The following is a 15555-nucleotide window of genomic DNA, read 5'->3' on the forward strand; positions in this document are numbered from 1 at the left end:
ATGCATGTGTGTAGATTTCACAGCTTGTAGCAAACCTCCTTTACTCCACATGGGCACAGTATCATTTAACATCTCTTTAACTCCAGCACACCCAAAAACCTGTTAAACATTCACTGTCGTGGACCTGAAAGAAAACTCTCCTGCCTCACCCCCGGGGTCCAGACATATGAAAGCATATCACACTCTTGTCATGCCCATTGGCTCTGCAACACATTATGGGTTGTAACCCAGCTTTTTAGAGTCCGTGCTCGAGATCAAAGCTGTGACCAGAACCCTTTAAAGCAGCAATGGGTGAACACACCAGAAACACTAGGAGCTAGGAACAAGGTGGGGTCAAGAGAGAAAAGAGAGGGAGGTGGAGAGGGGGTGGGGGGGCAGTCTATGAGAGGCAGGGTCTTTCTTGGGATCTCCTACATGGCTAACAAACAAGCAGAGTCCGGAGACGCAGAAAAACAAGTGGACAATGGGGTGGATTGTGCAGCAGTTGTCGAGTGGTCTGGGAAACTCTCATGCCTGGTTGGGAGGTCTTCTCAAGAGAGACCGAGGGGAAGAGAGAAGTGAGAGACATTCCCATTTCATTTCCCTCCCCAGCAGAGTGAAACAATATTCAGTAATGTCCTTTTCACCCCAAGTTCAGAGAGAAAGAGAAGAGGAGGGGCTGGAAGGGAGAAAGATGCAAAGAATGGCAGGAAGTGGAGGGAAATAAATGGAGAAATGAAACTAAAAGAGACATATAGAGACAGAGCGCAAGGCAGAATATAACATCTGCTTTCTAATTACTAATTATCCAATTATCCTTATAATGAGGAAGTGACAGCCTTCCCAGAAACCTGAAGAGCAATTCTGATTGGCTCTTTTAATCCAATAAAAGTAGTAACAAGGACAAATGGGAAAGGGTGTTTGGCTAATCCAATTGGGTCAAGACTGTGCTTTGAACAACCGATCGCTGTTATCAACAGAAATCCTTGGAGAGCGAAACCATGTTTTTAATCAAGGCTGACTTAGTCCAGTCCTGTGTGCTTTGGAAGCCACATACTCAGAAATGATGGTTTATGAATTGGGTCATACCAACTCTCATGGAATTAACTTGTCATTATTACCCCTCCATCTTTAAGTTTAAGTGAAATATGTTACCTTTACCTTTTTCCTTTCCTTCTTTTGGTTTTGTTTTTTTTAAATATAACAAGTAATATAGGATAAAACAAGAATGGATACCAGTGTGCGTATGAGACAGAGAGAGAGAGAGAGAGAGACAGAGAGAGAGAGAGAGAGAGACTGAATACGTAAATAGAGCACTAATAGTGCACACATGGTCGGGGCACAACCTGCTAATGTTGATCATACACACACTCTGATGGCCATCTACTGACCTCAGACTGACCAAAATCCTCTCTCTCTCTCACACACACACACACACACACACACACACACACACACAAACACATACACATATTTATATATATAATAGATATGTATGCCTAAAAATCTCTGAAGTCTGTTTCAGACAGATGTATTCAGTCATTCATGCTCAAACATTAGCACAAACTTTGTAAGCGCTTTAAGTCACACACCATTTAACCACAACTTTCCGGGTTTGATTCCAGCCTGCAATGTGTTTCATCACATGCAAAAATGTAACTGTAATGTCCAGCAGTGTTTCATGGATGGAGGTACAGGGACACCCACTCTCAACACCGCTGAGAGAAAGTGAGATGGAAAGGGGATAAGTATAGGAAAATGGTGAAATACAGAGAGAAAGTGGAGATTGGGGGGTGAAGAGGATGGAGAGGTAATTTCAAGAAAATGGCAGCGAGAGGAGACCTTGGGGGATTTGAAGTGAAAGGACATGCGCAAGCATACCTCCCCCTCTTCTCTTTTCTTTACCGCCGGTGCTCCTTTTCCTTGAAAACATACACCTCTCAGCTCTTAAGAAAAATAATAATTTAAAATAGAAAGAAAAACTATTTTGGGAATTTTGAGCACAGATCACAGCACTGACTGTCTGAAAAGGTTACACATTTCTGATGGATTAAAATCACCTTCAGCTTTAAATAAGACGTGCAGTAGATCTCAAACTTTTTTGTCTGTAACATTATTTTACATACACATTGATTTTGGTTGTGCATATACAGCATCTAAAAGCCTGTCTCATTTAATGGTTGTGACAGTGATGTGACAGTGTCATAATGACTCTGCCTGTGTATCTTTTTTTGATATACCAAATATCACCAAATACACTGGGCATAATAGTTTTATGGAGAAGCAAAACATACAATATTCCCTCTCTCGATTTCATACAGTGGTATTTGTTGCCAGTGTGGTGGTTTGTGTTTGTGCCTTAGACAGGGAAACATCATCTCCTGCTGGGTCATGTTTTAATTTTAGAGTCATCAAAAACTTGCCTTGCAGTGATAACGTGCATGCACACACATGTACACAACATACCCAGCGCTCCGGCTAACTGACTTTGAGTCAAACATACAGTGCCTTGCTAAGCAACCCTACAGCTATTTCTGGACTGACATGGAATAATATAAACATACACACACTCACAAACGCATACGTGCACATACACGAACGTGGTCCCTCCCACACATGCGTACAGGTATACAGGCCTGCAGACACAAGATACACACAGCCTACTAGCTATTCTTGGACCTGTAATAATATGTTTTGATAAGGTCAACAGCCTGGATGTGGTTTCCAAACATGACCTCTTTCTCTGACTCTGTAGATGCTGAAGTATCTCTTGAGTTAATTGACAGCAGGAGAAAGTGTAGACAGAGATGCAGAGGCAGGAAGACTGATAAATTAAGACTGAGAATAAGATGAGTCTCTTTCAGACATAAAATCTCTGAGAGGGGTTTAGCTACCTGTTTAGTAACAGCTTTTTGGCTTTCAGACTGGTATGTTTTTTGTGGAAAAACCTATATTGACACATTGTTCTGGGAAAAAAAGTGCTGTGTTCTCAAAATTTGGCAGCAGCCACGTGAGACTGTGCCACACCAGGCATAACACACATGAATCTTTAAGGCTGTTTACTGTTATCTCATCCATGGGGGGAAAGCAGCTCTCTAATTTAGAGGTCAGCGCAAGCTACGGTATTTAAAGCATCACTCTCTAGTCTCGGCTTGCATGCTAGATGCGAAAACAGCCTATGGAAGAAAGCTGCGTTTTTTTTGCCAATGTGACTGTTTTAAATCATACTTCAGCCGTGCAGAAAATGTTTCAGAACTGTTACCAGGTTGTACGCAGGCAGATTGTCACAGTGACTTTTATGGAAAAATGACTCTGGGTCTTTTTCAAACATGAGGTCTATGTGTAAAATTGGCACAGCATTTTCGGATTACAGTGCATGTCTGAAAGTGGAAACAGAGACAGGGTGTACTGTATGTGAGTATGTGTGTGTCCAATTTCCCAAGGCTTTTCAGATACCACAGCCAGACCTCTAAACTATCATCACTGTTCTCGCTCCCATCTGCCAAAGTCATCACCCACACATACAGACCCACTCTTGCTCACACACACACACACACACGTGCACGCACAACACACACACACACACACTAACACGCACGACAGAGGTGTGAAATAGCCATCCCTCACCATTTTAACAGGGGTGGGAACCTGGCTATAAACTTTCTAACGTTCTAAACTTCTGTCTGTCAGTCCACTCATTGACTTCCTCTCTCTCTCTCTCACACACACACACACACACACACAAACAAACATTTGTTGTTGGCTTGTTAGTCTGCCGAGGTGTCAGTTGTTAGAAGCAAAATAAAATGAGGTGAGAAGGAGGTAGCAACAACTACTCGGACTTTACACTTCCCTTTTCACTCAAATACGTTTTATTTTTAGATACAGCCAATTCACAGTACAGTAATATCGGGCGTGTGAAAGGGGCTTTAAGTAAGTACATTAGCATAGTACTATTCATCCCTGGAAAATGATGTAGAGAAAAAGACAAAATGAGAAACTAGAGGACTGTGGAGGGGAAGGAATTAAAATAAAGCACAAAACCGGAAGCAAAACAATATGGAGATGTAAAAGTAGTGAAAGAGTGAAGAAAGAGAAGAGAATTAAAGTTGAGGCCTTTCAGGCAGAGAGGGTGGAAAGGTTGCAAATGAAAAATGAGATGCTGAAAACCTGGAGTGACTGATGATGGCTGGAGAATATAATGTGTCTTCGACTTTCACATTGAGATGTTTTAATGGTCGGAGAACAGCTGTGGTTTCATACGTGTTCCAAGCAAATGTTGCACACTTTTAAATGGCCGTGGCCATTCTGGACCTTAATATTTATCTGATTTCATCTGAAAACACATCATGAGAAATAAATGGAAAGAGTCCTTCAAAAATTGATTAGTATACTCAGGGAGCTGTTATTGTTCTGTGTTGGCTAATGTTAGCGATATTTCATGCTGTCCAGGGAGGAAAACAACCAAATGCAGCGGGCAATAGGCTACCGCATGCTACACACAGATAGTCGAGTGCTGAGGCTGCCTGCCTGACTGTCAAGTCTGACCATGACGTTCTCTCCTGTGTCCTCCACTCACCTGCCTCCTGGCTTTTCAAATGTCTGAATAAAGCTGTGTGAGAGTGTAGCTCTTCAAATCTATTGAAATAATTAAATAATTGTACTGAAATTTGCTGCCTCTTGTGCAATACAACATATAGACAACCAAACTATGACAGCTGAGGTTTGAAGTTAGAGAGTGAAAGAAACAAAAAAAAAAAAAAACACCATCGAGTCCACTCATGACGATGTAGAAAACTACTGATTGTGCATAAGACAAAGTAAGATTTGGTGGGGGAGCAGATCTAGGAGTCAGGGATCGGCTTTCAACCCGTCTGAGTGTGTGTTTCCCCAGGGAGGGGATAAGGTGAGTTCCTGGCTGGGACTGAGGCCTCCAGAGACACAGAAAGACATGCAGGCTACACAGATTTAATTAGAGGCTTCAAAGACCAAAGAAGAGAAGAGAAGAGAAGAGAAGAGAAGAGAAGAGAAGAGAAGAGAAGAGAAGAGAAGAGAAGAGAAGAGAAGAGAAGTAAAACAGTTACTTGGAGCAGCAGTACCTTGGTAAAGATGCATACTGACGTTCCACCTCTTCATATCGTGGTGCCAACCGATGATCTACCCCTCTGCCTGGCACCTGGTAAAGACAGACAGTCGGTTAGTTTGCGAATTTACCAGAATCACAGTTTTGATATATTCAAGGAAAACGGCCTAAATTATATGTTTCCGTGTCAAAAACTGTGAGCCTAAGCATGTGCAGTGTGCACCATTAAGCTCCTCATTTTCCTTTTATGTGTATCTCTGAGTTTTGTGAGTGTTTGTGATACAGGGGTAATTTAGGGTTGACAAAGGTTAGTTATTAGGGATTTAGAGTTAGAGTTTCAGTCCTCTGAGGTTTTTTAGGGGGTGGACAAGGTCTCCATCCTAGATTAAGTTACTTCAAAACAGGATGGAGTCATCTCGCTCTCTCTCTCTCACACACACACACACACACACACACACACACACACACACACACACAGTCTCATCTCCATCTTGAGAAAAAAAAAAAAAAGATTAAGTCAAGCTGCTGACAGTTCAATCTCTCTGACTTCCTCTCTTACTCTTCATTTCACTGGTTCTCTCTCACACATCTCATTTTCTCTTCCTCCACTTATTCCCATTCCTCTCTTTTTTCCTCTTACACACACACACACACACACACACACACACACACACACACACACAGTCCCTCTCTCAGAGATTATCCCGGTCTATTCAGTAGGGAGATTCCAGCTGCTGCGGCGCTCCTTAAAGAAGCCGACTAAACCCAAAACGTCAACAAGCTCTATTAACACACACGCATGTGCAAACACAATCACACACACGCAGACATACACACAAGCCATTTTGTATGTAAGACACACTGGATATTGTAAATGAGACTTATTTTAATATAATGTGGGTTAAGAAAGTGAGATATGACTCGGTGAATGAGTGCTGTGACTATACATACATACTGAACTGAAGCATTATACAGTCCCTTCAAAGTGTGTGTAATGCTGAGCCTCTGAAAATAGCCCATCATATATATAGCTTACCAAACATTTGCCACTGTTAGATGATGCTTTTGTTAATGTTAATGTTTTGTTGATAATACAAATCTCTATCAAATATGACTCTTTCTTCAAGAACACTGTGGGACATTACTGTAAGTCACCTGCACAATTTAGAGCCAGTAGTAGGGTAAAGATAGGGTGTACACTATGGTCCTAGACAGTGGAAGAAGAAGCAACAGACAGCAATTAAATCCAAACGAACATAATGGAAGGAGAATGAAGTGTATAGTATGTGAAGTGTGTCCAAGTGGTGAAGACAAAGGGTTGAAGGTTTTATAGAAAGCTGGGTTCTTCTTCTCTCCTCGCCTCTAGGGAATATTGTCAATGCGAAAGGAGCCGAGAATTAGATATTAGAGACCGCAGCCTTTTCTTCTCTGTCCGCATTCCAGGGAATGATGCCAGAAGGCATATAAAACAGATTTGCTGGTCGTGCTTTCTTTTTGAACACCTGTCTTTATAGCTTCAATATCTCAGGTAGGGAGAGAGTGGGTTATTAGGTGGGAATAGAGAGGTGGAGTGAAAGAATGAAAAGGCATTAGATGGAGAAGAAAGGAGGAAAGAGAGATAGAGCGAATGAGAAGTAGATGAGTAAGAAGCGTGTGAGAGGGGATACGGAGAGGAGGAGGGATATTATGAAGCCATTGAGCGGCGGCGGGGAGAGAGAAGGAATGAGAGGTGAATTATAAAACAAGGGAGAGAACCGGGTGAAGACGAGGACGACAGAGTGGGGAGGTGAAAGGGACATGAACGACACAGTTTAAACAAGTTGTTAAAAGAGGGAAAAAGAGATAGTGTGGGGGGGCAGCATGACTGCAGCATCTGGTGAAGACTGAGAGGTGAGAGCGATGAGTAAGGGGGTAAAGAAAAAGCATATAGGCTTGATAGAACTGTCTTTAAGGGATTTTACTTGTCAACAGATCCTATGAAAAGACCTGAGAGTCCCTCTCTTAGTACTTCCCTGCCTGTGGCTTTCAGGCAAAGCTCACTGGTTCCTATGAAGGCACAGACACAAGTTTCATTTTTAATAAAGGCTCAGTAATTTCCTGAAACAGCTGGGCACTGTAGTTTTTAACAACCATTACTGAAACAGGAGTAAAAAACGCATTTATTGGGGACTATTTTCAGCCGTGGATTGGTACACATTTGGTGCTCTATTGAGTGTTTATGGTGGTAGTATGTGGGATTGATTTAAAATAAAGCACGTCCATGTTCACGGTAGTGAGGAAACATGTCATCCGCTGGAGCATTTAAGTATCACTTCTGTCAATAAGATACACTGTATCAGTCAATAAACAAATACTGGAATCAATTTGCTGTTGATTTTCGTGTTTTCCTGGATTTTTAAGGAATAAGGAACATGTAGAATATTGCCATCTATTGTCGTCATCTACTGTCATCTAAAAGGCAGTGGATGTGGAACCTAAAAGGTGCCTTAATACAGACAGATTGACTGAGTGAGTGTATGGTTTGGTGCTCTTCTGCTCAAGTGTGCATGTCTTTGTGTGTTTCCATACACGAGGATTAAGAGCAGATTACTGTGTGATGCCACAGATTGAGCAAACATAAACAGACGAGTGTGTAATGAACGTGCATGTGTGCGTACGAGGCGAGCAAGCAAACATATATCTCTATGTGACCGCACACTCACAATCACTGCTTGACATAAGTGACTGACGACAAATAAGTGTGTTGATGAAGAGTACTGTATTTAGACTAATGAACACAAGAAAATGTATTCAATTACAACAACAATGTGAATCTAGGTTGTGTTTATATTCAGGTCTTTTGGAAACATTTTTGGCCAAGGTAACAAAATACATAAAGCCCCACTGAAAGATGCTTACTGCGGAAAATTTGACAATCCCAAAAACAACTTATCAGGGGCTGGAAGATCCCCCAGGCTGGTTAGTGAGCCAGCTACGATTATAACTGCCTCTATCAGTCTGTTTGTAGCTGTGTGTGCTAGTGTTTGTGTGTGAGTGTGTGTGTGTGTGTGTGTGTGTGTGTGTGAGAAAGACAGGGAGAGCGAGAGATGTTAGACGTTAGTAGACTAACAGCATTCACAACTGTGACAGGTGTACAGTGCAGGGCAAACACTATGACAGCTGAGCTTGCGTGGGACATACTGTACACTTCCTTTCTCTCAGTCTCTCTCTCTCTTGTGCACCCCCCCCCCACACACACACACACCAAAATGTGCACACAATCCATCTTCCCCACATACACACAAAACATGCAAAATCGTTCTCTTTCAAGTACAGCTACTGCACACACAAACACATGCACAGTCTCTCTCATGCACGCAGCCAAACACACACCTCTCTCTCTCTCTCTCTCTCTCTCCAGGCGCGCACCACACACATACACACATTTAAACACACTCCCCCTCGCTCGCTGAGGTCTGTGGCAACAGTGGCACACTGGTTGGGGTAATGGTCTAGTGAAAAACCATTTCACGGCATAGCGAGCAGACGAGAGGCAGAGAGGAGAGCGCGGAAATCAAGCAGAAGAGACTGATACTGAAGGGAGAGGGAGCGCGCACACACACACACACACACACACACACACACTCATACACACTCATACATACACTTACACAGGCACACACACTGTAAGAGGGGCTCATCTCTCTCCTTTCAACAGACCCTTCAATTTACCCATAAAACACACCACCCCATCACTTTCAGCACAGACACACACACATGATGGCTCAAACATCCCATCCTTTTCGCTCGAGCTGTTTCAAGGATTTCAAAGGGATTCAGATTGACATGGGGTATTTGGTAGATGCATACTGCCTCTTTGAGAACACTTAGCCCAAATGTGAAGTGTCTCTTTCGTTTTTTTTTTTTTTTCCATCTCTCTCTTTAACTCTTTCTCTGCTCTTCTTCAACACTTCCTCATCATCTCCCTACTCCACATCAACTCCTTGCTTCGCACTCTCACTTCTCACCTCCCCCTTTCATCCTCTCGCCCTCATTCTCTCCCTCTCTCCACGTCTACGCCTCATCTTCTCCCGTCATTAACCGACTCTCCTTAAGTAAAATAAAGAGCACCTCCGAGTACTGTTAAGTCCAACTCCATAACCCCACTCGTTGGTTTTTTCTCCTTCATGCTGTTATCTTACTCCACCTACCCTTCCTCCCTCTTATACACCCGTCTATCACTTTTCCGTGAATTCACAACACTCTCTTCCATTTCCTTCGTCCTTCTTCCACATCCCTCCCCCTGCTGCCTCTCAGTGGCCCCTCCCTTCCTAAAATCAATCAAATGGCAAAATAAGAACAATCTCCTCTGGTAACTTTCCATGCCCTCCTCCCTAAAACCTCTCCTGTTCCTCCCTTTTTACAATCCCCTGCCTCCCATCTTCCATAAGTTTCCTCTACTCTAAGTCCACCTGTCTCTCTCACTCCCAATGTCCTTTTCTCTTTCTGTAAATTGACATAAAAAAAAAGAATTTGCTCCCTTTCTGTGATCCCTACATTGTGCCCTGCCTCCCATCCGAGTACAAATCGATGAATAAGGGAAGGCGAGTTCTAATCCGTATCAGTCATGTCGTTCTGCTCAGCCAGCACTTTGTGCTGACACAATTAAAACACAGCTCTGAAGACTCTGCAATTTCTGTGTGTGTGTCACTTTCAGGGACACACATCAGGCGACAGACCAACTGATCGGGGCATCTCGTGCAGTTGAGGACAAAAGGATGTCGCCATTTGCCAATGATTTCAAAGACAATGTGTGGAGCTTCAGTGTGACGGCGATGTGTGCACGTCAAGCTTCAACCGTCTACATAAAGTGCCTTTGTTTAAACTTCCAAACTATGCTTAAGTACGTAAACCCATGTGAAGCTAACCTGCCCATTTCTAATGTTAAATAATTGTTTGCTGTCACAAAATGACAAGTAAGGCTTCTATGTGTATGGAGCCTCTGTGGTTGTTGTCATGTTACGTTGTAGTAGTTTGCACTAAATAATGGGTTTTAGCAGTAGGGAACGCACGCTCGCAGACTGTAAGCAACATTTACTACTTTGCTGTGGTTGTTCAGCAAGTTACCCTACAGTCCTGTGGCCACCTGAGTCTCTGGCTGCAACACCGTCTTGTTTATAATTTCTTTCGGTTGCTATACAGCTCTACTCTTTAAGTGGAAAAGCCTTCCAGCTCTCACTCAGATTTGCTACTTGGTGTAAAAACTGCTCCAGGTTTTAAGAAAATTACAACAACACCTGGTTGAGTGTTATTAGGTGGATTTTGTCACTGGTTCATATTGAAGACCTATCTTCATGATTACTTCATCTCAGGCGGCTTGTGATATTTCAGTGGGACGGAGAAATATCTAAATATACACACAGACACACAAAAAGGAAATCCATGCACACACAATCACACTCTTGCACACCCTGATTCTGTGTGCGTTTGATAGATGAAGGCATCGTGTTAATCAAAAATGATATCAATAATAAGTCATCTTAGTCTCTGGTGAGGCAGAGAAACAAATTACACCTGTCTCCTGTGTGTGAAGAGAGCTATGCTTCAGCTTTTTAAATCGCACATATCTGACAGAAATCTCACACCATTCCCTTTTTTTTTTTTAGGTACCAGATGTTAATCTGTGGTTTCTTCTCCTTCTCCTCTTCCGTCCCAGACTCGTATCAAATTTAGCTTCTACCCTCTGTGACATTTCTGGCCAAATGCAAAGAGCTCGTCCACTTCCACTCGAGCAGCAAAACACAAGTAGACAATGTAAAAAGAAGCTCCAGACAAATTACTATACAAATATAGACACCCCATCAGTCTAAACAAAAATGACATGGTTTCACTGTCAAAATAATCAAGATATCACATGACTTATGCGATATAGAAAGGTTGAAAGGCTAAACAAAACATCAAGGCAAGCGGCGTCACTCCTGTTGCACGCTCTCTCTCTCTGTTTGAGTGATTTCCTTGAACAGATATCTGCTTCTGATTTGTTTGATGTGTGGCTGAAGGTTTTCTAAATGCAAGTTTTTAAGTTGATTAGTTTAACAATGTGCGTTAGACCTCTCTGCCCAAGTTGTTCGGCAAAGTCCGGTTTTCCAGCAACGATTGCATTTCAAACATATATATAAGACTTGTTGTTAATATATTCTTCCCATTGTGACTCCCCATCCATTCATTTAACACTATATACCATCCTTCCCTCCCTCCATCCATCCATCCATTCAGTCATTCTAGATAAAGCAGTAATTGCAGCTGCTGGTGAAAAGCCATCCATTTTCTCAGGCTAATTACTACACCCTCTTAACAAAGTAGCACTAAAGAAAAGAGAGTAGACAAGCACACTCACAGGAACATGCTTATTCACATTCACACACAAGCTCACCTCTGCATGCACACACACACACACACACACTCCAATGGAGGCCTTTCCATAGTTCATCATTCTTCTAATGAGCTTGTGTTATCCACACAGGAGACGGTCGCTCTACCAAAGTGAAGTATGTCCTGTTTATCAGTTAGGTATGTATCTGCATCACAATTTGCTGGCATGATAGAATTTGTAGATTTAGAAGAAGAATAAATATTTTGTAGCTGTTTCCCTGTCGCTAGTCTTTATGCTAAGCTAAGCTACCTGGCTGTAGTTTCATATACATATAACATATAACGTACAGACAACAGAGTGGGTTGATCTTCTCAACACTCCACCAGGAATCAAATGTGCACAAGTATTCCTTTACAGGGGAACATACATGAACTACCACCACATGGAACTTTCATTGTGTGTTAATTTTGGCGGTGCCTATGGACAAATGCCCCCGCCCCACGGGGAGAGGAAAGACACCCGGGATAAGAGCTAAGCTATATATGTACAAAATACGATAAGAACACAAAACTAAAAACAAAAGTCTGCACTTTTACAGCAATTATCAGTCATTTTAGAGAATTACTGTCACCAGCATGGAGGTATATGAAGAATGTTTCTAAGTGGGTGGCGTTCCTCTGTGTGTTTACAAAATACAGTAAAAGCTCTTGGCTGGGGAGAAATCTCAGCACCTGCCAAAGTAATCGCTGAGTCATTGCCATTGATCAAGCACCCTGTGAAACCTCTGCAGACACGCACCGTTTCGGTCACTTTGTGCCTGTAAAATCTCACTCTGCCCTGCTGAGAGACATAGAGTGACAGCCAAAAGAGTGAGGCTGATGGACAACAAAAGTCAAAGATAAAACTATAAGAGAGGCAGAGAAAAATGGTGAAATAAATAATGCAATAATCATGGGCAAATTTGCTTATTTGTTTACAACACCAAAGAAGCCCCAAGCATCTTTATTCACAAACCTCTTCCTACTGAAATGTCAGCGAAGCACTAGAATAAAGGGCTAAGAATTAAGACTAGTGCACAGTTAAATGTCACAGCGCTGTTGAGCCTCTTGTACAATTAAGACCACAGAAGGTCAATTTTCCCCAAAGCACGCAGCTTAGAGCGTCTCTCCCATGAATACAGCGATTAATACTACTTAATGCAAAGCATATCCTGTTTATTTAGCGTAGGTATGTGAGGGAGTGGAAAATACTGCATATTAGGTTTGTGTGTGTGTTTGTATGCATATCACTACGTGGACCTATCAATCAAATTAATTCCTTTTTTTCTAAATGGCATTTAAAAGTTATCAGGCAGGTGGCATCCTAACAAACTTGCAGCACACAGCAACAAACACACTCACACATACAAACTTATTTTCATTACTAAGGAGGGCTTTGCGTGAACTTGTATGAATTCCCTTAACACATCTTAATCTTAGCAATAATCATAACCTGCCAAAACCCAACCCTTAACCTGATCCTAATCCTAAATCTAACCAGAAACTAGGGAAGGATCCGACTTTTTCAGTCCCAAAACTAATTCCGATATCTGGGCTTTGGTTATTGTTTGCTATCGAGTACCAGTCTGACACCATCTTAATTAATAAGCTATATGCCATAAAGAGACTGGGATCATTCTTTTATGTTTCAGTCAGGCTTGACTTTAACCTTGCTTTCCTAATTTTGCAAAACAAGCTGGCAAACAAAAAATTGTGTGCCAACAAAGCCAAATCTTTATTGTTTTGTTTATTTGTCTACTGACCCACAAAGATTTGTCCCAATGTGACAAACGGCCAGTTTCATTGCTGCATCTTGTTGGCTCTTTTCTGGCATTTTGTCGTAAGTGGCGCACTGGGTAGCCAGGCGGAGCCAGACAGGTTACAACAAGGCAATTATCATGGGGGTAAAGTAAAAAAAAAGTAGAATTACCATCATTTTAAATGCTTTCCCATGTGTTATCATATATGAAAAAGACACACAATGAACACTGCAAGTGAACTACTTGTTTACTACGAGTAAGTCTGTCCAAAGCCTTTTGATCCATATGAGCGATGAGTTTATTACTGTAGCTGTGATACTATGAGCGGTTTCCGCTGTATTCGTCTTCTCTGCTATTAAAAAGCAGCCTACAAAGAAATAACTAATTAAAATAACTATTAGCAGACGTTTCACTCAACTTCAACTTGAGAAATACAGAGAGTAGGACACTAACACAACACATGTCTGCTTTGGCTAATTTTCACTTTCTGATGTGTCAGGGAAAATCGCTGAACTCATGTGGTAACAAACATATGTGCTGCCATGGTTATCAAATGATCTTGCATGAATGTAGGCTACACCTGTACAGTTTAATCAGTTAAACAGTTTAGTCTAATCAGGAAATATAATAATAGCTCTGTCTTCTGAATTAATGCTAAACTCACATATCTACTCACACACAGTTCTGTGGTTAGTCTGGTTTGCTTCCACGCCACAAGCATGTGGGCTGAGACTGCCTCTGGCTATTTCTGGCTGTTCAATCGACAGCTTTCACACCAGCCCAAACATACCGCACTAAATGGGCAAAGGCGCCAGAGTTTGCTTGAACCAAACCAGATTAGGCGTGGGGACTACCTTTGTGTCCCCAAATGGGAATTGAATCCTCACAATGTGCGAATGTTAACGAATATTTGTCGCCGCAGCAAGATTAATAAAACACACATGAGCGCAGCTATGCAGAGACGTTCTAATGACAAACAAATCCTGATCCTGAACAGTGGAAACGGAGCTAGCTGTGCACATTTGCAGTTCAAAATGCAGCTATTTTTGTAGGTGTGTGTATTTCATATTTACTTATATATTTTTGGGAAGAAATTGTGGGATAGAAGTGAAAGAGAGAGGGAGAGGGAGAGAGAGAAAAGGGGAAACAGCAAGTGTGGTGGGAGAGAGAGAGATGGGGATAAATAAATGATAGTAAGAGGGAAGGTAAGGCGATAGCAGAGAGGATAGGATTAGTTTCTGCTGCAAAGCCTTTGGAAAAATACACACGCACACACAATATTCAGCTGTGCGCACACATCCATGCGGTGACATAGACACATTTCTACATGCACTAAAAATATAAAATAAGACTGAAGACACACAAAATCACACATACATTGAAAACCAACTCACACACACACACACACACATTTATCCACTCCTTAGTGTTCTTAACAGTTTGTCCTTGAAAGTGCAAGGTGGGGAGATGATAAGGGGACAGAGAGAGAGAAAGAGAGCGTCAGGGGTGATGGAGAGAAAGAGAGAAGAATGAGGAGAAGGAGAATCGAGAAAGTTAGAGAAGATAATTTGGTTTCCTCTAAGCCCCCTCCCTGCCACCCAGATAGTATATCCCTCTACCTCTACTCCCCCCACTCTCCATCTGTGTCTCTCACTCCTTCTCTCTACCCCAAACTTCCCGACTTAAAAAAGTTCCCCTTTGAGGATTAAGGAGAACAAAGAAAGGTGAATTCCATGGAGGGAGTGGGAGAGAGAGTGAGAGAGACGAACGGGGGAGTAATAAGAGGTAGGGGTTAAAGGGGAGGCAATTTACCTGACAGAGACACACAGATGACGGGGAGAGGACAGAGACAGCAAAGATGAGAGCAGGGTAAATTTTTACTCCTGCCATTTTTATAATGTCAGCGCCTTAGGTAGGAAAATCTCTGCTGGGATTTTATTTGTGGATTCTCGTATGATTTATTTATTTATTTCTCTCTGATATCTCAGGAGCAGGACTTAGCATAAGAGCATATGCGCGTAAGAGCAGCACAGCCACCTTTCTCCTCTGTGTGTGTGTGTGTGTGTGAGACGTGATAGTGCATGCACAGAATCTTAATACGGGTCTGAAAATACACTTTCTTTTTGTGTGTGAGTGAGGGAGTGTGTGTGGTTGTGTGACAGTGGGAGCAGGTGGATACAGTGGCAGGTTAGATGGAGCTGTAATAGAATGAAAGTGACACTCTTTCTGACTCCCTCACACACTTTCTTGCTCTTTCACATGATTGGCTCTAGTCGGGGGGGGGTAGCGATGGCCATGGAGTCTCTTGATGCTTTCCTATATTTCCTTTTTTTTAAATTTATT

General features: G+C 42.2%; 1 protein-coding gene across 2 annotated transcripts in view; it reads right to left on the minus strand.

The window, feature by feature from the left end:
- pard3bb (par-3 family cell polarity regulator beta b) overlaps positions 1-15555 on the minus strand; it is a 194005-nt gene that overhangs the window by 13507 nt on the left and 164943 nt on the right. For both annotated transcript variants that reach the window (XM_070837742.1, XM_070837740.1), the window contains exon 24: positions 5079-5155. In XM_070837742.1, coding sequence (XP_070693843.1) covers positions 5079-5155 — 77 coding nt within the window. The remainder of the gene's footprint in view (positions 1-5078; positions 5156-15555) is intronic.

The sequence above is a fragment of the Pempheris klunzingeri genome, chromosome 10 (genome assembly GCF_042242105.1).
Source record: "Pempheris klunzingeri isolate RE-2024b chromosome 10, fPemKlu1.hap1, whole genome shotgun sequence".
Lineage (NCBI taxonomy): Eukaryota > Metazoa > Chordata > Actinopteri > Acropomatiformes > Pempheridae > Pempheris > Pempheris klunzingeri.